The sequence below is a fragment of the Marmota monax genome, unplaced genomic scaffold, assembly GCF_021218885.2.
Source record: "Marmota monax isolate L192 unplaced genomic scaffold, Marmota_monax_Labrador192_F-V1.1 WCK01_AAM20220418_F8-fsc00087, whole genome shotgun sequence".
Classification (NCBI taxonomy): domain Eukaryota; kingdom Metazoa; phylum Chordata; class Mammalia; order Rodentia; family Sciuridae; genus Marmota; species Marmota monax.
Genome location: NW_026693476.1, coordinates 4,859,259 through 4,884,784, shown reverse-complemented (window position 1 = coordinate 4,884,784; position 25,526 = coordinate 4,859,259). Strand labels below are relative to the sequence as shown.

Sequence of the window (25,526 nt, the reverse complement as noted above, 5' to 3'; positions counted from 1 at the left end):
TCCACTTGAAAAAGAAACAAGATGAGAACATTGTTCTTTTTTATTTTTGTTTCTAGGACTAGAGTCCCAAAGACCAAGTCTTTTTTCATTTCCTGTGCTCTCTGGGCCATTCCTTATTGTATGTAAGGTAGAACTATTTTCTTCATCAAAACCAACAAACCAAAGAGACCTTCAAACTTGTTTTCTCTTTGACCCTGAAATTACTGTCTTTTTTTTTTTTAAACTTCTTTTTAAAAAATATTTTCAGTTGTATAAGAACACAATACCTTTATTTTATTTATTTATTTTGATGTACTGCAGAGGATCAAACCCAGTGCCTCACATGTGCTGGGCAAGCAATCTACCACTGGGCTACACACCCAGCTCCTTTTTTTTCCTTTTCAAGTCCCATATAGGAAATGTTCTGATTCTGTTTCTTCCTTTCCTCCCACTGTATCCTTGGTCTGCCACAATGTTCACAAAGCTTTATCCCTAGTTCTACCCATTTCTCAAATACTCTGGTTCTGTTTTGGCAGTCCCAACAAATAGAAATCAGATAAAGTAGCCCATTCACCTCTTTAGTTCTGAGGTTGGTGCCCAGTCCTTCGAATCAGGAAAACAAAATTTTGGGATAACTTTGAGCCTCTCTTCAGTGTCTTTGGATTGCTTAAAGCCATGATCACCCTGAAAAAGATAACAACATAGGTGACATTATTCTATGAAAGTAGAGACTATAAATAAAAACTCAGCCTGGTCTCAGGAAAAGAGATGTCTGATAAGCCTGAGCAAATGTCTCAGTGTGGTTTTGTGCTTAACAAAACAGGAAGGCCAAGACCGAGAATCACGGAAGATGCACTGAGAACAGTTACTAAGAATAAAGAATCCTATTTTTACACAGAAATGGTGCTTGTGGAGATCCTATAATCTAGTGTAAAAAAGGTAGTTACAAATAGTTTCTTATCTAGAGGCAGACTCTTAATTCAGGATTCACACACTAGTAGAAACCCAGTATTTTTATGAGTCAGAGACTCATTCTATAATATTACTAATAGCAAAAACCTAGTCATCTCAAGACAGCCTCTAATCAATCATCAAGGGTGCTTTGAGAAGGCAGATGAATGTTATTTAGAAAAATGCTATTTTTAGAATTCATCCCATATATAATCATTTCTCTTAGCATATAATCTTTGTTACCTAATTACTGGTTTGCAACTTCCTGTAAAATTTTACCAAGGAAGAATCTTGTGTAAAAGTGGCATTGCATTTTAAAAGACAGTCTAAATTTAGTTAAACCAAAAGACATTTAGAAACTACTACTACCTGTCCTCTATAAAAATAAGCACATTAAGTCCAATTATCACATTACTTTTAGATTATTAATATCAAGCTCTTTTTTAATTTTTAATATTTATTTTTTAATATTTATTTTTTAGTTTTCGGCGGACACAACACCTTTGTTTGTATGTGGTGCTGAGGATCGAACCCGGGCCGCACGCATGCCAGGCGAGCGTGCTACCGCTTGAGCCACATCCCCAGCCCCATCAAGCTCTTAAAAAAAGAAAAACATCAGGGCTGGGGATGGAGTTCAGTGAGACAGCACTTGCCCAGTTTGTTCAAGACCCTGAGTTCTATTCCCAGCACCACAAAAAGAAAGGAAGGAAAGAAGGAACTAATAAAAATATAGTTGTATCATAACCTTTAATTTTTACATTGTTAAAATATAAAAATACCTTCCACAGTCATTATCATCCAAGGTTTCCACAACAAAATCCAAAAGGATCAGGTCTTATAACTGGGAATGCCTACAGCACAAAGATGGTAAGTGACTTACTTAGAGATGTTCCTGAATCACTGCCAGAATTAACTGTGTCCTTATCTGGTTGAGTCTCTTAATTCAGACTTAGCTTTCCCTTTCCAATTGTAAGACTAACTAAAACCAGGAAAAATAATTAAGCTCCTCTTAGTGGCAAACTTGATATCAAGCTATCTAGATAACCTTATTTTAGCCTATGTATTATAGTGCATTTTACTAAACAATGCTATGACTTTGTGCTTTCAGGCTAAGTGAAGGAATTTTATGAGAAATTAAACTTATGAGAAATTATGGATTTATTCACTGTAGGGATATTGTTGAGGCATTTAAAAAATAAGAATCCATGCAGAAAAATAGTTCTTAGATTCCAGTATAGTTGTGTTTCACTAATTTTTTTAGTGAAACACGTAACTCAGGGTTATAAATCCAAAGTCTCAAAGAGGATCAGCAGATAAATGAGAAGTGGTGCAAGTAATAAGCTAGAAAGTCAGTAAATGTCCTTTTTAAAAGGATAACTTATTCTTTTTTTTTTGGTACTGGGAATTTAACCCACGGTTGCTTAACCACTGAGCCACATCCCCAACCCTTTCCTACTTTTTATTTTGAGACCCTCTGCTGGGTTTCCTCCTTCGCCAGCAGCAGACCATGGGGCCACCATTTTAACCAAAAGCAGTTGGGCAACCCCCAGGGGTTACAGTCTCCATACTGGGATGTGCTTGGTACTTGGATACTTGGTACTTTCCACACTTGGAAAAGGCTTGCTTCCACTGAAGATATGTGGCGCTACCAGCCCACGGCAAGGCAGGAAAAACTGCCCCCATGCTTTGCATAGAGATGCTGCAGAGGAATGCTTGCCTGAGCCCACCCTCCCCCATGCCTATGCTCAAGTCCCTGCCAGGGACAGAAGAGGGCAGCAGCCACTCTACTGGGATGTAAAGGAAGTCAGACAGGATCCAGTAAACCAGGACAATCAGTAAACTCACCCCAGGAGGGCAACAGGAGGTGAGACCAAAGAACTGAAGCTTTAAGACCCTGGTACAAGCTGGGAACAGTGGCACACACCAGTAATTGAGGCTACTCAGGAGGCTGAGGTAAGCGGATCACAAGTTTGAGGCCAGCCTGGGATTCTTAGTAAAAAACTATCTCAAAAAATAAATAAATAAATATATATGTAAAGAGCTGAAGATGTAACTCAGTGGTAAAGGGGCCTTGGGTTCAATCCCCAGTACCTCAAAACAACAACAACAACAACAAAAAAAAAAACAAAACAAAATGTCCTTGGCACAAGTCCAACTGTCCTATCGGACTTCAATTAATAATAAACACAAATTCAAAGATAAAATTATTAAGCAATTCAAGATGGTGACTACAGAGCACTAAATCCCCCTCAGAGGGCCCTCCTGAGTGAGGGGCCTTATAGACTACACTGGCCCATGAAGTCTTGCTCTTTACTCGGTTTCAGTCAATTCCTGCCACTTTGGAATGCAGGCTTAGTGTTGCTACTTTTTCCAGTTTACATGACAAGGCAGAAATACAGATTTGTATGTGAAATTTGATTTGGGTAGAGGCTGAGGTACATCTCTAGCCCCTGAAATTTGATTTTTTTTTTTTTTTTGAGCTACTAGAGATTAAACCCAGGGTCTCTCACATGCTAGGCAAGTGCTCTACCACTGAGCTATGCCCCCAGTCCTTTTTTTAAAAAAACTTTTTAAAATATTTAATTTTTAGTTTTAGGTGGACACAAATGTCTTTATTTTATTTTTATGTGGCGCTGAGAATCGAACCCAGTGCCTCACACATGCTAGGTGAGCGCACTACCACTTAAGCCACATCCCCAGCCTGCCCCCAGTCCTTTTTATTTTATTTTGAGGCAGTTTCTTACTAAGTTTCCAAGATGGCCTCAAACTTGCCATCCTCCTACCTCAGCCTCCTGAGTGGCTGGGCCACTGCATCCAACTGGAATATTTTTAAACACCTGCAACAAAAGTTGTTTGGTTTTTCTTTGTTGTTATTGGGGATCAAATCCAGGGGTGCTTTACCACTGAGCTACAACCCCAGCCCTTTCTATTTTGAGACAGGGTCTCACTAAGTTGCTTAGGGCCTTGCTAAGTTGTTGAGGCTGGCTTTGAACTTGTGATCTCCCGCCTCAGCCTCTGAAGTCACTGGGATTACAAGCATGCACCACTGTGCTCAGCCACAAAAGTTATTGATATTATTTTTATAAAAATACTAAAAGAACCAGAAAGAAAAAAAAATGAAGGAAGGAAACACATGTGCTTGGGTTAATTTTCTCACAGGCTCAAAAGGCTCTCTGAGAGCACAGACTAAGAAAACCTTTTTCAGTTGCACTCCCATCATCTAATCCTGGCAAACAGCAGGCACAATATTTAATTAAATGAATGAATTTTTTTTTTTAAAGTAGAGTGAACCAAATAATAGTTTTAATAACAGCTATCATCTATTAAGTACATTCTTTGTGTCAGGAACTGCACTAAGCACTTTACTTATATTATCTCATTAAATTCTTACTAATAATGGGTAACATTATATAGAGTTCCCTGCATGTCAGACACTGTTCTAAGTGCCTTATATAAATCAGCTCATTTAAACTTACTATATCTCAAAGGGGTAAATACCATTATGATTATGCCTACTTTACAAATGAAGAAACCAAGGCATGGAAAGGTTAAGAAACTGCTGAAAGGCACTGTGCTAATAGATGGCAAATACAGTGTTGGCTCAGAGTCCAAGCTATCAAGCAACACACTATTCTGCCTCTTATTAGGGATCAGAAAATTGAAGCTTTGTAACCTGCTAAAGATTACTAAATGGTGAAGCTAAAAATAAAAAATCTAACTAATTCTCCCCCAATTTCCATTTGCTTATAGTTTATGCCTGGTGAAAGATGTCATCAAAGTCGCTTACCAGATCCTATAAGTATGATAAAAGCTGGTCGAGATAACAATAAACAAAAAGAAAGGAAATAAATATACATGGCACGCAGGAACCTTCCTGAATGCTTCTTGGCCTCCTTGTACCTACCTTGCTAGGGAACTGCTGTATGACTTGGGGAAGGTAGCTTATTCCTGATGCCTTCTTCTGTAGAGACACCACTACAAACAGTTCAAACAGCTGCTGTTCCTGCAATTCAATAAGATCCCGCTCCAAGGTCTGGTAGTGAGGATTCCTCTTGGAAGACTGCTGCAATTGTGCTAAGCGTTTGTGGCGATCTGTAATAAAATCACAGAGCAAGGGTTTTCCCCTGAGACCCTCTAGTCCCAAGGTCATGACCCACACAGGACCAATCTTCACAGGTTCACTGCTGAATGCACACTGACTAAACAATATGTGCCACACACAAACACATACACACCTACACCTATTAGGATTGACACACTCAGGGAAAAAGTGCAGACCCTTACAAGTGCCTAGGGACCCCACTCCACTTCCTGCCAGCAGAGAGAATGACACTGCATATCCCAACTGATATGCTATGTATGTCCAACACACACTATGCTATCGTACGGCAGCACACCAGAATACATGGAAAACAATAGACGCCACTGCTGGGAATGCCCGGAAATCAAGGGGGAGGGGAATACCTGATGAAAGAACCAAATCTTACAGAGCACAAGTACGAGGGATTAGTTTGATAAAATTGAAACAAGTTATTTTTCACATTGAAGAAATGTCCTTTTCCCTTCTTTGCTTGGTACATGTTACTAATAATGGATATATTTTTATATCAATAAATGGTGTTAAATTCAAGAGGAAAATAATGAAGTGGAAGAAGACATCCATATTAAAAAGCTATTCCTCAAAAGAATGAAATTTTGGAGGCAGACTATTTAAATAGTACATGGCAAATAAATAGTATATACCACCCCAACTGGATAGAATCTATTTTCTATTCTCATTTATCTCTGAATTTTTAATAATTTGGGTGGTGCGTTTGCAGGACAAAGAATCTGTACACTCCAGAAATTTGTTTCTGTGTCATTCTGAGCGACTGACCAAAGGACTTAGCCTCTAACTTGTATTTTTGAGATATGATGCATTCTTCCCTAAAAGAAGTTACACTGTACAATCACAAAAAACCAAAGGCCCAATGTTCTCCCTGATATAGAGATGCTAACACAATGGGGGCAGAGGGAAGAACAGAAGTTCATTGGATTAGACAAAGAGGAATGAAGGGTGGTGGTGGATGGGAACAGGAAAGAAAGTAACTTTTCTATGTTCACATATGAATACATGACCAGTGTAACTCCATATCATGAACAACTACAAGAATGGGAAGTTATACTCCATGTATATATAATGTGTCAAAAAATACTCTATTGTCATGTACATCTAAAAAGAACAAAATAAAAATAAATTTAAAAAAGATAAAAAAGAAGTTACACTGTAGATTAAAATACTAAAGACATTTAAAAAGTACCACTAAAAATGGCTCCTTAGAACTAATTATCCAATACATTTAGTGTTCTAGGCAAAGCTTTATGTACCCCAAAGGTTTGAGTTCAAGTTAAGGCCAATTTTAGGTCCTGTTTCTCATTAGCAATAGCACTAAATTAGTCATTCTTACACATCAAGGTTGAATCTGATGATGCTTTAAGTTTCATCTTCAGTCAGGCTTCAGAATGAAATACCTGAAGCAATTCAGGATAGTAGAAGGAACATAAGACTATTAATCATAAGATTAGAGTATCAGACTTGGAACTACCCTGTACTCAGCTTTAATAATTTACATCTCTTATTCTTCTAAGCCCAAGTTTCAGGCAGTTAAACAGGAAGTAAAGAGCTTGCTTTGACAGTGCATTAAATGAAGACACAGAGTACCATGAAGTGCTTGGACAAACAGTGCCAGAAATGCATCGTGCATTCTGTACTCTAACATAAAGTAAACAGCATAATAATTTGGAATATAAGTGCCTATGAAAATAGATAAATGTGTCCTTTCTCAATGTCAGAGGTATTAGAGTCACTTAATAAGTATACTTGAGTTACTATGAAAAAAAGCAGATATTTGACACTAGGTATTTGTCTCAGCAGGTGACTCACATACTCTGTTTTGGCTGCCACGAAACTACTGTAGATATGTCTAGACATGCAGCTCTCTGCTGCTCCCCTAAGAATATTCCATCCTAAGAGCCATGTTGGTCTACTTCACTCCACTATGGGAGATTTCTAACGCTGTAAATGACTGATGGTGTGCTGTTCAGTTCTCCAAATTGCAACAGGTTCTAAAAATGAAGAAATCACCTACAAAATAAAACTTCATGTGGGGAAAATCATGCTTAATTACAAAGGCAGGTGGTGCCACTCCACCCACAACCAGAATCATCACAAGAAAGGGAGCACCCCATTGACTCACTCACTCTTTGGCAGATATTCAGCATCACTTTCGTTCCCATTGGTTTCACCTGAAAAGAGAGGAAGCGATTCCATTTGTATTGTACAATAGTAGGAAGTACATGAGAATGAGAACAATATAAAACCTCCAGAAACCTGGAGACTTGAATTTTAGGAATAAGATGCTAAGCCTTTCTTTAAACCACTTAGTTATGTCACGTTAGGACAGTTGTCAAAAGAGAAACAGTAAAGCTGGGTTTAGTGGTGCCTGCCTATTATCTCAGTCACTGGGAAGGCTGAGGTGGGAGGATCACAAGTTTGAGGCCAGCCTCGGCAACTTAGAGACCCTGTCTCAAAATTAAAAATTTAACAAAGGACTGGGGATGTACCTCTGTGGCAAAGTGTCTGGGTTCAAATCTCAGTATCAAAAGAGAGAGAGAGAGAGAGAATATGCAGTGGAGAATATAGTGGCTCCCCTTTATTTGCAGGGGATATGTTCCAAGACACCCCAGTGGATGTCTGAAATTGTGGACAGTACTGAATCCTATATATATGTATTTTTTCCTGTTCATACATCCTAAGAGAAAACTTAATCTATAAATTAGGCATAGTAAGAAATTAACAATATACTATAATAAAAATGTGAATATACTATAATAGCAATATATTATAATACATTGTAAGATGTAAGATGACACAATGTCTATGTGATGAGATGAAGTGAGGAGAATGAGGTAGGCGCTGTGATGTATCATTAGGCTACTACGTAAGGATGACTTAACATAAGCACTGTGATCCAAGGACAGTTGATCTCATAACCCAGAGGCTACTGATTGACTAACAGATGGGTAGTGTACCCAGAGGAGAGGGCTGGACAAACAGATGATTCACCTTGTGGGCAGGAAGGAGAGGGACAGCTTGAGATTTCACTACCTGCTTGGAATGGTGCTCAGTTTAAAACTTGTGAATTTTTTTTTTTTCCTAGAATTTTCCACTTAATATTTTCCAACCTCAGTTGGTCAGTGGTTAAGTGAAGGGAATATCTTTTTTGTTTTTTTGGTGGTGCTGGGGTTTGAACCCAGGGCCTTGTGCATGCAAGGCAAGCACTCTACCAACTGAGCTACATCCCCAGCCCTATGAAGGGGATATCTTAAAAGGCTCAGAGAAGAAACTACTGTATTACATCTTCCCTTTGTTTCACTCCTCTGTTCCCCTCCTATCTCTAATTCTGGGCATTGACCACCTTTCCAATTCGTTTTGTTGCGGTACTTTTTTGGTGGTAGGGATTAAACCTAGATGTGCTTTATCACTGAGATCCATCCTCCGATCTTTTATTTTTTATTTTGAGACAGGGTTTCACTAAGTTGTTTAGGGCCTTGCTAAGTTGCTGGGGCTGGCCTCAAACGTGTGATCCTCCTGCCTCAGCCTCCTGAGTTGCTGGGATTACAGGTTTTTGTTACCTCACCTGGCCTTTCTGACTAGTTTTAATAAGTTTAGTTCAGAGTGGATTCTAATTTTACATTCAACTCTTTATTTGTATATTCCAAATAAAGTATCAAAGGGAGAACAATACTGAGCTGTCTAAACAAAAATCTCAATACTAATCAATTATGAATTTAGAATAACAAAAAACGTGGGAGAGTTTTGAGAGAGAGATTACCAAGTTTAAGAAGTAACAGTCTACCTCTTTTATGAAGCCTCAACAACCTCTAGCCCATACAGATTTTCCCTTCTCTGAATTCTTATGGTCCTCGAGCTGCTTTGAACTGTTCTTATTTTTCCCAATCATATTTTATGTATCTTGAGGATAAGGAGCTATGTTGCTTTCACAAGAAGTGTTGGTTGGGGTTTTTTTGTTTGTTTGTTTTGTTTTTTGTTCATTTTTGAGACAGGGTCTCCCTAAGTTGCTTAGGGCCTTGTTAAATTGCTGAGGCTGGCTTGGAATTTGAGATCCTCCTGCCTCAGGTTCCTGAGACACTGGGATTATAGGTGTAGGCCACTGAGCCCAGCTTTTGTTTTTTGTTTTCTGTTATTTTTTTTTCCTCTCTTGGTGCTGAGATTGAATGCAAGACTTCACACATGCTAAGCACGTGTTCTACCACTGAGCTACATCCTCAGCCAACAAGGCAGTGTTTTGTACCATAATTCAGGGCACACAGACAATTTATCAAAGGGAGGAGGGAAAAAAAGTTTAAAAGGGATGGGCATGTAGCTCAGTGATAAAGCACTTGCTTAGTGTATGTGAGGTCCTGGGTTTGATCCCAAAACTTGCAAAGAGGTGGGGCAGGGGGAATAAACAAAATTCTAGATTAGGTGTAAAAAGCTAAAGCAAAATAAGAAAAATGCAAAGAAAAGGAAAACCTTTAAATGTATCAGGAAAAACAATGCTTAGGAATCAAAGATGAAAATATATGCAAGTTTGAGTATATACAATTGTAACATTTCTATCTAATCAAAAACCCATTAGTATACTAAAAAAAGAATAATAAACTGGAAAAATATTTATCAACATTGCAGATATAAAGCCAAGTTGTTACAAATTGAGAAGAAAAATACAGGATAAGAATGGATAATTTGTAGAAGATTTATAAACAATTGAGAAACAAGAAAACTGCCCAAATTTGAAATGAAGAAAGTAAATTAAAATGATAAATAAAACACAAAACTTCAAACATCTTATTAACAACAACAAAAAAAATGAAATCTTAAACAACTTAATCAGTATTGGTGAAGATTATGGGAAAAGAGGCATATTCAAATGCTATTCACAAAAATAGAAGCTGTTACAATCTGTTTGTGTGACAATATGGCAGCAGCTATAGAAATTTTAGATCCATATTTTCTTTGAACAAGTAAGTCCACTACTTACCAGGGATTGAACCAGGGGCACTTAACCACTGCTACACATTCCTAGTCCAGGAACTTATTTTAAGATATATTCTTACAAATACACAAAAATATAAGCAAAAGGATGCATGTTGCAAATAGTGTTTGAAAACACACTCATATTAAGTATTTATATTAATTAAAATGTTAGGAACAACCAAAATATATACGGGTTAAATAAATATTTTTTCTTGTTTTCATGGTACTGGATATCAAACTGAGGGTCTCACTGAGTTATATCCCCAGCCCCAATAAAATTATTTTATACCTATATAGGAAAATACAGTACAACTATGATGATCTCTGTGTAGATGCTGAAAGATCTCTGGAATATACTAATTTTTTTTTTTTTTTTTTTAAGAAAGGCATATAAAGTCAGAACACTATAAGACTATTTGTGTAGAAAAGACATTTGTATCCTTAGCACCAGGTACCTCTTAGGAACTTATAAAGCTTCTCAAAAGAAAAAAAAGAGGAAAGGAAGAAAAGGCAACATAGCTGGAAAAAGATCTTACAAAAGATCATTTAAGTGGGTCTAATATACTGATGTCTATGGGCTTTGCTGACATCATTTCAAAACAGTGAGTGAAGGTTAAGGGGATTATGAACTGAAAGGGAAATTTATAGGGATCAAAAAGTACCAGATTGTCACTTTTTATCTGTGACTTCAACAAACAAAATTACAATGACAGAATTGAAGAAGGACAATAAGTCATTTTGTAACACTAGAAAATTGAATGTTAAAAAATGTTTAGGTTGGAATGTATTGAGTAAACCATAGCTTGTACTGACAGAGTTGGCATATATAATTAGCCAGTTCTATAGACATTGTTCATATGCAGACAAAAGATTAAGGAGGAAAATGAAAATTTGAGAACTGTGACCTTGGAGCCAGGAGATCCTCAGGCATGAGAAAAACTCCTCCAATCCCCTGAAGAAACTGGAGTTAGTCACAGATTCCCTTTTTTGTTGAGCTGCACAAAGGCAAAACAACCTTTTAGGGAAGAATTATAATGTAGGGACTGCTCCTTTTTATTTTTTGGTGCTAGAATTTGGAAATTCAGGCGGTTGAATAATTTTTTCTTCTTTTCAACAATGAAATAGTTTTTGGGTTTTTTTTTGTTTTTGTTTTTTTAAGGATTTGACTCTTCAAATTTTTCTTAAGCTAGGTGTGGTGGCACACATTTGTAGTCCCAGTTACTTGGGAGGCTGAGATAGGAAGATGGCTTGAGCCCAGAAGTTTGAGGTCAACCTGGGCAACAAAACAAGATCCAGATCTCAAAACAAAACTTGTCTTAGAGTAAATTTACTAAACTTCTCATCCACAAGGGATAAAACACACATATAAAATAAAGGAAAATGATAATGTTTTACAAACACTTGGGTTGGCCCCTAGGATCTTGATATTTTGCATAATTTATAATTTATAATTTCTTTCTTTATCCATTAAACAAAAATATGTATGACACAGGGTCAGAAAACTAATAACACATGGGAAGGGATTCAAAATAATATCTGGCAAGAGTTTCCATTTTGTGTATCTAGTTCTGAATTAAATAAAAAACTGTTGATAATATTCTTATTGAGCATAATGAAATACATGGAGAAGAGGTAGTTATTGAACTGCTAAAAATCAAGGTTTATAACAAAAATTGAGAGTAACTAAGTTTGGTAAGAAAAGAGGATCAGAGTTTGTAGAGCCATAGTTCTTGACTTAAATCTATGCTTCCTCTTCTGGCTCTGCTTCTCTGTACATTTGGATGGATCATCCCCAACTCCTAGTCCTAATGTTACAAAAGAGGGTAAAGTCTGTAAATAAACCATTACCTCATCCCATAAATGGTAACTATTACTAAAAAGCAACCAAAAGTATTTCTTCTCCAAAGAGGACTCAAAAATGTTTTAATAAATGCTGCTGAAAATATGAAAACTCACACTAAAAACGGTAACCAGCTGATTTTGTTGTTGTTGCTGTTGTTTTATGTGCTGGGATATTTTTTCTTAATGTGCTGGGATTGAACCTAATCATTACAGAGTAAGAATAGAGTCTTCAGTTGTAACACAGAGGATTTTATCTCCAGAGAATTAGTTGTTGGAATGTAGAATAGTTTTTTAAGAACAATTTTTAAATTTCTATTTTTAAATGCCTACAAAAATAATCAACATTCTCCTCTGGTGTGACTTGGCTGCTATTTGGCTGCTATTTCTCACTTATGAATATTATAAACAAAATTACTAAATTCTACATATTTCTTGCCAGGCAACCAAGTTAAGAAACTCACATGAATTTTTCTTTATTGTGGTGCTAGGGATAAAACCCAAGACCTGTACATGCTAGGCAAGTGCTCTACCACTACTTAGCCCTCATATGAGTTTTTATGAAAATTCTAATAACTCATCATAGATGTTCAAAGTTTTTTAATGAAAGCAATATAAGTGTTACTTAGGCTTCTGTTGGAAAAAACTACTGAATTTATGCAAAGACTACAAATTGAGTACCACATACCTTCAATCTATATGTACATAATGTTTTCATTTCTCTACTTGTTCTATATTGATAAATAACTATAAATCAAAGGTCTACAAAATAATTATTTCAAATTGCCTATGAAAGTTAATCACATTGTTTTATGATTTTTTTCATTTACTTATTCACCCAATACTTATTACTTGGTGCAGAATTAAATAAAAGGGATTTTTTAAAAAAATCCTTATTCTAAAGAAGTTTATAATTAAATTGTATATAAAGGAAAGTAAATCAAAAATCATGATACACATCAAATATTAAGTCATACAATGATTCTTCCTTCTTACATTGACAGCTATGGACAGCTGAAACAAATATAAATAATTCTTACCTTTTGAGGGAGGTACATCCTTTGCATTGTAAGGATGTAACTTTACCTTCTTCTTCCCTCTCTTAGATTCAAAAATGTCTTCTATTTTCAATACAAGCTAAGGAAAAAAAAAAGATTAGAAAAACACAAGTTAAAACTAACATCTTGGGGGGTTAAGGCTCAGTGGTAGAGCGCTTGTCTGGTTTGTGAGAGGCACTGGGTTCAATCCTCAGCACCAAATAAAATCAATCAATCAATCAATCAATAAAGGTATTGGGTTCATCTATAACTAAAAAGTATTAAAAAAACCTAACACTTGTGAGGTATACATATTAATAATTAGTGATTCTCATTTAGAGAAAGATCCATTTTATAAATAAAAACCCTCTTCATATTTTCCAATTTTGAATCTAAAAAATGATCTTCAATTAGATGATACACTGTTCTAATACCAAGTCCATATATCAAAGTAAGGGAAAGGTTATCTCCTTTCCAGATGAGCCCAGCTCAGTCCTCTTAAGGAATATTACTTGAAATCAAACCTAGAGAGCTTCTGTCAAAGGTACTCTTTGCTACTGGGAGTACTAACATCACAATTTATTTTGGAATTGTGTCATAAAAATCGGGAGACTCTCAAATATGTGTTCGAATAAAAACTTCCCCCCATCATTCATTAATATACATCTCAAGCAAGTCCAATTCACATGTTTTTAAACTGTTATATAACTATTTCATATGCATTAGTAAGCTTTTTAAAAGTTGTAGATGGACAGCATGCCTTTATTTATTTATTTATATTAATTTATTTACTTCAATTAGGTATATATGACAGCAGAATGCACTTTGATTCATTGTACACAAGTGCAGTACAACTTTTCATTTCTCTGGTTGTATACTATATAGTGTCACACAGTATGTGCAGTCATACATGTACCTAGGGTAATGATGTCCATCTCATTCCAACATCTTTCCTGCCCCATGCACCCTCCACTCTCCTCCTTCCCCTTTGCCCAGTCAAAGTTCCTCCATTTTTACCATGCCCCCTCCCCACTTTATGGATCAGCATCTACTTTTCAGAGAGAACATTCGCCTTCTGGTTTTTTGGGATTGGCTTACTTTGCTTAGCATGATATTCTCCAACTCCATCCATTTATCTGCAAATGCCATAATTTTATTTTCTTTTAATGCTGAGTAATATTCCATTGTGTATATATACCACAATTTCTTTATCTACTCATTTATTGAAGGGCATAGAGGTTGCTTCCACAGTTTAGTTATTGTGAATTGAGCTGCTATAAACATTGATGTGGCTACGTCACTGTAGTATGTTGATTTAAGTCCTTTGGGTATAGACTGAGGAGTGGGATACCTGGGTCAAATGATGGTTCCATTCCAAGTTTTCTAAGGAATCTCCATACTGCTTTCCAGATTGGTTGCACCAATTTGCAGTCCCACTAGCAATGTATGAATGTGCCTTTCCCCCCACATTCTTGCCAACACCTATTGTTGTTTGTATTCTTGATAGTTGCCATTATTTTATCTATTTTTTTATGTGGTGCTAACTGAGTGCCTCACATGTGTTAGGCCAGTGTTCTGCCACTGAGCTGCAGCCCCAGCCGAAGAATTCTTTTTTTTTAAATACTTTTATTAGTTTTTGATGGACCTTTATTTATTTGTTTGTTTATATGTGGTGCTGAGAATCGAACCCAGTGCCTCACACATGCTAGGCAAGTGCTCTACCACTGAGCCACAACCCCAGACCCCAAGAATTCTTTTTTTTGTGTGTGTGTGTGTGTGTGTGTGGCACTAGAGATTGAACCAAGGGCCTGTGCAAGCTAGGTATGTGGTCTATCACTAAGCTACATCACCAGTCTAATAATAACTCCTTTGCTGCTGGAAAAGGGTGTGAGAGTGTGCGTGTGCGTGTGTGTGTGTGTGTGTGTGTGTAAGAGAGAGGGAGAGGTAGAGAGATTTGGATTAAAAAAAAAAAAAAGAATAAAAGATGATCAACAGACACTTAAACTGAGGAACTGATTAGTTTCCAAACTGGTTAGATTCTAAATGTCTAAATATTAATCCTGATTGAACATATTTAATGCCCAGAATTATAATTGTTAAGGACATTATATAATAGTCACAAAGTTGCTGGAGAAAAATGCTCTATTTTCTCTTTTGTCTTTGTTTTTCCAGCAGTTCTGGCAATTAAAAAGCAATGAATCAGACCAGTGCAAGAAAAAAACATATGAGAAACATATGCTTCCAATGTGCAGATTATTCCCACATTTCTGGGTGAGTTGCTTCTCTTAAGATTTTTATTGTTGCCATTCAAGTAAAAAATTGCCTGTTTTTAAATAATACCATTATAAAAAAATAAGAGAAGCCAAAATAAAAAGATATCATTACAGGCTTCAGTAAAGATATATGGGAGTAAACATATTTTGGGGACATAGAAACCAAAAATTACATAATTATTAGTGTGCATGTGAAAAGTGTAATCTAAAGTATACTCAAATATTACAAAGGAAAGGAAGCTAGTGTCTAGAAATATGAGGTAAAGTAACAAAAATTAAATTTTGGTTATGAGATAGGGACAGGCACCTATATTTACTTTCTGGTTGGAGGAAATACTGAAGAATATTCTAAGAAATGACAGAATCTATACACACTTAATACAAACAATATCTAACAAACAGTCCCACAAAGACTCCCATAGCAGGGAAAGAAAGGAAGGGTGGGGAAAAGGCATATGGACTAGATCAGTGATTTTCAAACTGTAAAAGCAGTTTCCTTTCCAGGGACAGCGGGAGTCATCAGAGGGGAAATAAATGAAAACTGCTTTTCTTATGGAATGTTGTTCCTGAAGATATTCCCCAAACAAACTGCCTGTGTGACATCCTGAAAGGATTTAATCCAAGGCAGGCCACAGGTAGAATACAAATAGTCTGTTTTGGCATGATAGTCAAGAATTCATCAACATTTTCTCTCTTCTTATTTCCCAAAAACCTCAGGAAATTCTAGTGAAGGAAGAGCTGGATCCTATCACCCATCATCAGACAGAGAATAGGCTTTGAGTATTTGAGATTAATAGTACACAAAAAGCTGAGGAATGAAATTGAAAACAATGTAAAATCTCCTGTGGTGTCATTTAACTCTATACTACACAATTACTACCAAGATTTAGGAATCGTAACTACAGTCCCTTAGGTGTTTGTATATTTCCCCTTATGAACCATGATCTGTTGTTTCTGGGCCATGCGGGAGGCTGCTTTGTTGTTCCAGCATGATCTACCAGGGGAGAGAGCTACTGCAGGACTTCTGGCAGTTCTTTAAACTTCTGATTTTTAAAGAGGAAAGGCAGGAAACAGATCAGAAGAATTAAAGTAATTGTGGAACAGAATATTTCCCAAGGAACCAATCTGAGTCACTAAGCCAAAAAACAGCTGTGACTTTTGTTTAAAATCAGGTACAAAAATTGTGTGCTAAATGAATACACGCAGCTAATTCAGACTGGATTAAGGAAAGGAATAATATTTAAAAGATCTGATTCTTCATTACTGAATATTTTCTGCATAGAATTTTGTCAATCTTGAAAACACCTTGAATGAATGAATGAAGTAACACAGAGAATTTAAAAATATATTCCTGTAATCTCTTATGTGTCTCTCCTAAAAGAAAATATGTCTACAAGTAACCTCAATTTCATTTGCCTTTTCTCCTTTAAAGAAGTAAGTCGTTTCAGTCAGTATGGCTGCTGATACTTTTCAGTCCCAGGTAACCATTCATTTTTTTTCTCCTATGAATGGAAATTTTTGTCCCAAATGAAAGGCATATCTTCATCATTACTCAAAAATTTGTAAATTCAGGCACAAAACTGAACTTACTTTGCATATGAGTGAGAACAACACTGAAACCAGCTTGATAGAATGTCCTTTTGTATGAGAGTCTGGTGCTTTCCTGAAACAGGCAGCTTTAACTAGAGCTAAAGCAACTGAAGAAAGCGCTCCATGTAATTTGGGTTTTCCAAATCCATAGGGAAACCCTGGTAAAAGCCACTCACGTACTTTTCTTGCATGAGCAAGAAAGTTTATAACTTGTTTATTTTCATTTATGGAAATGTCAAAGTGAGATATGAAGAATGGAAATACTGGAGTGCTCACCCTTGGAAGATTTCTCCTTTTCCTGTTAGCAACTTCTCCAGCTCGGAAAAGTTTCCATTCAGTTAAAGTGACAGGCAAAGTGGTATCCTTTGTGAGCTTTGATCGTAAATAAGCTTGGGAGGTTTTCAGTTCCATAGTCTTCCGAAGGAACTGTGGTTTGGGAGGAAGCTAAAAAAGGAGAAGATGTACTGGTAAAGATAAAGATAAAGATCATCTAGGTAATGCCTGTGTTTTTCATGCAAAGGCAAAGCTATCCCAAAAACATATTTATCTTTCCTTTAAAATGAGGACAACATAATTTCTTCTGCATTACGGCAAAATGGCTCCTGGGGTTTCTAATCGGACATTTCTCCTATTCCATTGTAATCAAAAACCCAGAGAACAAAGCTCTTAGTTTTCACTAACTCAAGTCATGGGTCTCAAATGCTTTCAGGCATCACACAGTTAATTTACGACACAGGCCGATGTGAGACTAATAGGGAGCTGTAGGAACAATAGTGAGCTGAAAAGTTTGTGGCCCATCTAAAGGCACTCATATTCTTGTTGGGTTTTGCTTTTTGGGTTTTTGTTGTTGTTGTTGTTTGTTTGTTTTTTCCTTTAATACTAGGGATTGAACCCAGAGGTGTTCAACTCCTGAGCTATATCCCTAGTTGTTGTTAATTTTTTATTTTGAGACAGGGTCTCGCTAAATTGCTGAGGCTGGCCTAAAACTTGGAATCCTCCTGCCTCAGCCTCCTGAGTAGCTGGGAATACAGGTATGCAACACCATAATGGCATATTCATTTTTTTTTTAGAAGTGCTAACATAATAACAACCAAACCAAGAAGGCAAAGGAAAAAAAATAAATCTGTATACTTCAAAAAAAAAAAAAAAATACCACCATCACCAACAAAACCTGTCAGTGTCTCTTAGTTTTGACCTCAAATAAACCATTTTAACTTTTCTGTAGAAATTCTAAGTGAGAGTCTAATGTTTTCTGTGATTCTCTGGTTGTACCTTGGGTGCTCTGAAAGCACTTTTAGGGGGTGGTAGCTTCCATGCTGAAGGCGATCTCCACATGGGTAAAGGCTGCACTGGTATATCTTCATATGGGTTTTCTTTGGTGGGATCTTGAAAAATAATGAAAAAAATTGCTTAGAGGAACATAATTAAGTGGAAACAAAGGGACTGCAGCTAGCAAAAGAAATAAAAATAAAAGGGATACAGTCTCAAGATCAATGGCCCTTTAGTTTATAAACCCCTTGGGTGTTCAACCAATCTAAACAACTTCTCAAAATATTATACTGTAAAGATTACTTCTGAACTGAGCAGTCTATTTTACACTAGATATAAAAATCATTCAAGAATAAAACAATTTATACACTAAAGGCTCCATATTACAAAGACAAACCTAGAAGGAGATATGTTTGATTATAAAAGAAAATACCATCCTACAGTTAAGGACATCACCAAATACATGCTTATTAAATTTAATTGCAATAGACGAATGGATAAAAAAAATGTGGCACTTATGCACAATGGAGTATTACTCTGCATTAAAAAATGACAAAATCATAGAATTTGCAGGGAAATGGATGGCATTAGAGCAGATTATGCTAAGTGAAGCTAGCCAATCCCTAAAAAACAAATGCCAAATGTCTTCTTTGTTATAAGGAGTGTAACTAAGAACAGAGTAGGGACGAAGAGCATGAGAAGAAGATTAACATTAAACAGGGATGAGAGGTGGGAGGGAAAGGGAGAGAGAAGGGAAATTGCATGGAAATGGAAGGAGACCCTCAGGGTTATACAAAATTACATAAAAGAGGAAGTGAGGGGAAAGGGAAAAAAAAAAACAAGGGGGAGAAATGAATTACAGTAGATGGGGTAGAGAGAGAAGAGGGGAGGGGAGAGGAGGGAAGGGGGATAGTAGAGGATAGGAAAGGCAGCAGAATACAACAGACACTAGTATGGCAATATGTAAATCAGTGGATGTGTAACCGATGTGATTCTGCAATCTGTATACGGGGTAAAAATGGGAGTTCATAACCCACTGGAATCAAAGTGTGAAATATGATATGTCAAGAACTATGTAATGTTTTGAACAACCAACAATAAAAATTAAAAAAAATAAATTTAATTGCAAAGCTGTGGACACCTACATAAGATATCCTCATAGATATTATCCTCAGACTGCGTGTAATAAAGTGCTGAACCAGAATTTCTTCCAAGTTCTTCATGGATCTTCTGTGAGTTCCGATTTCGAAAGTGCTGAATATCCTCAAATTCAAAGGATTTCCTTAAGGAAGGAGATACATTTTATTTAAAGTCATATCTTTCAAAACTCTTATCTTCTTTAAATTGGTATGGGTAGACAGAAATTGGTAAGTAAAGGACTTGTGTGCAAAATTACAAAGGTGTTTTTATCAGAGATCTAAGAATAATAAACTAGCCTGGTGCCCTCTGCACATGAGAAAATTGGAGGATTTAACCAATCATATTCATGTTCTCTTTTAGGTTCTCTTATTAAGTTCACTCCCTAATTAAAAGTGGGGCTAAGGCCAGCATGCCCTAAATGAAGTACAAAAACATACTTGCTTTCCTACAATTCTTTTGCTTTCCTTTTTTTTCTTTTTGGTGTACTAGGAATTAAATCAAGCACTCTACCACTGAGTTCTACCTACTATCCCACTACAGGGCCTCACACATGCTAGACAAATGCTCTACAACTGAGCTACACCCTTGGTGCTTTTTAATTTTATTGTGGGATAGGGTCTTGCTAAATTGTCCAGGCTGGCTTCTAACTATGTGATCCTCCTGTCTCAGCCTCCTGAGTAGCTGGGATTACAGGCATATGCCACCCTACAAATTCTTAAAGATACAAATTGGAAGGTTTTCTGATGCTCTTATGTCAGCAGATTGTCTTAGATATTACCTATCCTTCTACTTTGCCTTCTTATTTTCCTTTCATGTTAATCAATATTGGTACACTGAAATCAGTGACATAACCTAAGCTGGAAAATGGAAATTGGTTTAAAATGGGGAAAAAGCTCAATAATTCTGTAAGGAAAATATTTACAAATCATTATCTATAGGCTAAATACATACCTTTTAGATCTACCTCTGATTTTTCCACCATATTTCTTTGGTTCAGGTTCCTGAGAAGAAGCCAAAGAAGATTCTGCGCAAGAATTATTTTCACAGTATTTTTTGTCACAGTTTCTTTCTTTACATGGCATAACACCAGATTCAGATAAATATCTGAATGTCCTACGAGGTTTTGGCAAAGGATTTATAGAAGGTCCACATTCTTGCCCCTCAGGTTCAGAGTAAATATTTTCTAAGCTCTTGGTTATTCCATATGAACTATCCAGAACTCTGAAATTCAATTCTTTTTCTGAAGAGTCACAATGTTCTAAAGTCAAATTTAAGACTTTATCTGGGGGAATTGCTTCTATTTTTTTCCACAATATCTGTGAGGTATAGAAATTTCCTGGAGGTAATGAAGTCTCTGGATCCAAAACAAGTTCTTTCCAGTTTTCAATCTGTTTGACCCTAGAACATACCCAGTTGGATTCCGATTCATTTTTAAAGCAGCGTGTGTCATCATATTCCTGATTCTCACTTTCATCCTCATTTTGATGGTGGCTTTTGGCATTTTCATTCATATCTAAACCTACATTTTGAAAGTTGGCTAGACCCAACTTTTTGCTTTGACCTTCAGGAACACAATTTTTCTTAGGAAGAATCTGTTGGTGACAATTATTATATCTCACTCCAAAGTCTTTAGGACGCCACTTGGCTGGATTAGATATACCATTAGTCCTTCCTTCCCACTGAGAAATTTTTTGTTTTATGTTTTTGCAGTGGCTTCTTGACAGTGTCTGAACAGCGGAACGAGAAAAACCAACATCCATGTTCCCAGTTGGGTGCATGACAAGTGACGAATCTTACAAAGCTTCCATTACAAATAACCATGAAATACTATATTCCTTATACTGTCAAAGTCAAAGTGATTCCAATGTTTTTCTTTCATGTTGCACTTGAAAACGTCTCTTTAAAAAGAACAATTTTGATCACTGATCTTCATTGAAAATGGCTACAATTCTATCTTGAATATTCCTATTAAAATGAGACAAGAATATGTTAACACAGTTTTATAATTTCCTGATTTAAATCCCACTAAAACATTGCCCACCTTATCACTAAATAATTCATTTACATAACAAATGTAAAATGTGCTTATAATTCAACTTCATAAAGGTATTCCAGATATGGTGACCTAATACTGAGAAAGCATTACTTGTGGTATTTCTCAAGTTGTCAGTTTTTATAATCAGGCATATTTAATTTCCTGAAATTAAACAAGATGAGGTTTTATAAGAGATTACACACACACACACACACACACACAGGGTTGGGGTTGTAGCTCAGTGGTAGAGCGCTTGCCTCGCATGTGTGAGGCACTGGGTTCGATCCTCATAAAAATAAATGAAGATATAAAAAAAAGAGGTTACACAGAGGTATACAATATTATTTTACAATAAGTCAATTCATTATGAACCCTCTCTTAATGAAACAAGGACAACTGGACTATTATAAAAAGGACACATACACAAAGATACATCAAGGAACAAAAAAGTTTATGTATACATCCAAAGCAAGAGCCAATTAGTTTATAAACACACCAAATAATTAATTTATTCTTACTTCCTTACGTTGATAGATAATATCAGTCAATCATATATGCTTATTTCAACTTTACTATTAGCAGCACAGGATTCCATACAGACAATGCGAAAGAGAATCCAAGGTGCCACGAAATATCATTGTTTTAAAATATAATAACCTATTTTGTCACTGACTGAACTTCCCACCTCTGCCACCACACCCTTGAATGAAATCAGCAAAAATACTTACAGTCACTGTCATGTTCCTTCCTTCTGTAAAGAGGTTTCACTCAGTCAGGCCCATAAACTGTTTCCTCAAATGTAAAACTTGGCAGAAAACTTTTCCTACCAACTGCACAAAGACCTGCTCTCAAATTCTACTGTATGCTAGTTATATATAGCAATTAACTCAAAACTTCCTGAGGTAGGAGTCATCCTTCCTTGAGCTCTGTCTGTGTGGCCTTGATTAACAGGCAGGAAAATATCTTCCCCCAGCTCTGTCGGTCCAGCTGACCAAAACTGATACAAACACAACACACACACACACACACACACACAATTTTATTCTTGGCACAACAGCTGCTCTTCAGGACCTCAATCAACTTTCACTTAAACCATTCCCACAGTTGGTAGGAAAACCAGCCTTGCCAGCAAATAAACTTTGGGGATGACCTATACAAAGAAAATAATTCTCAAAAACCTTAAATTAGTTACTGGGCTGTGGCTCAGCGGCAGAGCGCTTGCCTAGCATGTGTGAGGCACTGCGTTCGATTCTCAGCACCACACATCAATAAATAAATAAAATTAAGGTCTATTAACAACTAAAATATTTTTTTTAAAAACCCTTAAACTCATGCAGACAAGGAAAACCATAACAAACAATATGAAACCCCACAGAACTCCTAATAAAAGTAATGCATAGAATGTGAAAATCCTATCTATTAAAACTCCCAAAATCCTTTTCTTGTTTCTAATGCTTATAGGGGATTCCTAAGGATTTCAAGGTATCTTTAAGACTCATGTTTTCTTCACTATTGACAAGACAGGAGTTGTTATCTCTGGCTCCTGTAAGCCTTGAGGTTCCTATCCTTGTTAACCTTTTCTTTATTTTTCCATGGTCAACATGCTGTAAGTGTCAATAGGTCAAACTGAGGGGGGTGGGGAACCATGAAAATTGTCAGGGCTATACAACATTTTTTTTTTTAACTTGAAAATTGATGGTAACAAATGGCTAAATCTATGGAATTCAAACACAAGTATAAATGCTGTGTATGGACTGATAATGTTTTAGTGGCAACAGAGTAGCACAGCAGCATAAGCCACTCCTTTCATCTGTAGGTATTACAGAGAAGGCCTACTTACACTTAATGTATGTACTAACGCCTTGCAACCTTCAAAAAATGAATAAACTATTTCAAATATAAAAAAGTGTTAATGCATATTAACTACATCTATGACTGTATTTAAACATGGAAAATCTGTCTTTATAACTGATTTTATAGTTCTAATTTTTGCCAAATTAAATTTATTCCCTTTATAATACAACACACAAGTCCTCACACACAAGTTGTGATATGGTCCCACCAAAAAAAAATAAAAAAAATAAAAACCACTTGTTAAATAAAAGTTGCTTCAGACCTCTCATGTTCTGAGCCACCTTGCTTCCTAGCACCTCTTCCCCGGGCCCTGCCAGTTTTTTGTCTTGACAGCCACTATTGATAGACTTTCTACCCCTAAGTGTTGGCCTAATTTTCAAGTGCTACCTCTCTCCCAAGCTTCATCATTTGAAAACTTCCTAAATTTAGCTAACTTATTCATATGCACATGTGTCCCTGCAGATTGCTTTTTCAACCTTGCTTCAATAGTGCTAACTGAAACAGAGGTTGCAAAAATCAACACTTTTAAGAAACGTTTTGTTTATTTTCTTAATAGCACAAAATGAGTCAAAGACTTCTCCAGACTACTAAATCAAGCAGGACACAAAAAAGAGCACAGTTAACTACAATGGATAATCTCCACAGAAGAGCAGGTAGAAGTCATTCAGTTCCTCAAGAGAACAGAAGAAGTATAAATAAGAAAAATCAAGTGCAACAAGTTTCTTGTTTGTTTGCATGATAGGCAAGCACTCTAAAGCTGAGCTACATCCCCAACCCAAGCACGCTTTTTAAAAGTATAATAAAACAAAATGCTTGAAGGTGATCCCCCACAGTCCTAGGGATTGAACCCAGGGGTACTCTACCACTGAGCGACATCCCCAGACCTTTATATTTTTTATTTTGAGACAGGGTCTCACTAAGTTGCCCAGCAGGTCTTGAATTTGTGATCCTCCCGCCTAGCCTCCCAAGTAGCTGGGATTATAGGTGTACACCACCACGCCCAGGTGGTGATTCTAAATCATGTTCCTTTGTTTTTATTTTCTATTGCTCTTCTGGGTATTTACTAAGAAATACATCAAGTGTTTGCCAGTTTAAAATATAATCTATAACAACCCATCACATTTAGGATTCTGTTTTTAGTATAGTAAAAGTAACCAATCTAAATCCATTCACATAAATGAAGTTCTCTTGGAGAACATTTCACTGACTCAAGTCAAGATTCTCCAAACCTTTCAAAATCCTTTATTTGATTAGACATAAGTACCTGATATAAGAATTGAGAAGAATTTGGAACATTCTCAAAGCTGATTTACAAAATGAAGGAGCAAAATGGTTAATTTCACAGTATGTAAATTTTAACCTCAAGTAAAAGAAAACTAATGAAAGGGACCAGAAAGACACTCATTTCTGGCCAAAACTGAATAACTGAACTAGAAACTAGACTAGACTTCCCCACATAAATAACTACAAAACTGGACAAATATATATAACAAATGTTTTCCTATCCTACATAACCAACATCACAGAGCTGTAGTCCCTGAAAGAAGGGAGACAAATGAGACAGACCCTAGCTTTCTCCTTGGAAAATCCACAAAGCAGGATTGAGAGGGGAACCCAAACAGTACACAGCAACCTTGCTGAATTGAGGATGAAGAGATTTGAGTTTGGAGAGACTGAAAGAGATAGAATTTTCATTTTCGAGGCAGAGTATCAGAAAGGAAGGATTAGCACAGAGAAAAAGTTCCAGAAATTTACACAGGATCCCCTGAAACCTGGGGCCAAACACTAAGGTGCTATGCATAGGGTACTACTACTTAAGACCAGACAATAAACAACAGATGGGAAAAGAATTACGTGGGAACCAATACCCAGAGTTCCCACAGTTGTGGGAAATATTCAAATTTCAACAGCAGAGCAATGACCTCAAACATACAGATAACTCAGTAGAGATGCCAGGAAGTTATGACTTACAAGTAGGACTAAACCAGAAAAAGCCTAATTCAGAGCCACCCTAACAAGAATTAAGCTGACTCATAAGTAAGTTCTCACAAAATCCAAACTCAATAATTTTTATATGAAGAGAGCAACATTCAGACATGCAGCAAAGTAACATTTATAAAACCAGCATTCAATCAAAATTACTAAACATGCTAAGAAAATGAGACCCAAACCAGCAGAAAAATCAGTCAACAGAAATACAATAAAAAATGAAAGACAAGAGGGACTCAGCAGAAAAAAACTTCAAGTTGGCTGTTATAAATATATTCGTAAATTTAAAAAGAAAGCATGGCATAGTGAAGAGAAAAATGGAAGTCTTTTTTTTTAAGGGTGAGTTCAGCCCTCTCTTTTTTTTAGAGAGAGAGAATTTTAATATTTATTTTTTAGTTTTCGGCGGATACAACATCTTTGTTTGTATGTGGTGCTGAGGATCGAACCCGTGCCGCACGCATGCCAGGCGAGCAAGCTACCGCTTGAGCCAC

At 36.4% G+C, this 25,526-nt stretch overlaps 1 protein-coding gene and 1 non-coding gene across 4 annotated transcripts in view; both read right to left on the bottom strand.

Annotated features, from left to right (window-relative positions):
• Dennd2c (DENN domain containing 2C) overlaps positions 1-25,526 on the bottom strand; it is an 80,072-nt gene that overhangs the window by 19,128 nt on the left and 35,418 nt on the right. For all 3 annotated transcript variants that reach the window (XM_046458302.2, XM_058583598.1, XM_046458301.2), the window contains 8 exons: positions 20,109-21,122; positions 19,163-19,299; positions 18,021-18,133; positions 17,025-17,192; positions 12,889-12,985; positions 7,171-7,215; positions 4,835-5,022; positions 554-663 (listed from right to left, as the gene is read on the bottom strand). In XM_046458302.2, the coding sequence (XP_046314258.1) occupies positions 554-663; positions 4,835-5,022; positions 7,171-7,215; positions 12,889-12,985; positions 17,025-17,192; positions 18,021-18,133; positions 19,163-19,299; positions 20,109-20,935 (1,685 nt within the window). In that variant the 5' untranslated portion in view covers positions 20,936-21,122. The remainder of the gene's footprint in view (positions 1-553; positions 664-4,834; positions 5,023-7,170; positions 7,216-12,888; positions 12,986-17,024; positions 17,193-18,020; positions 18,134-19,162; positions 19,300-20,108; positions 21,123-25,526) is intronic.
• On the bottom strand, positions 8,202-8,274 carry Trnaa-ugc (transfer RNA alanine (anticodon UGC)). The gene has a single exon. It is a non-coding gene; the product is annotated as a tRNA-Ala (tRNA).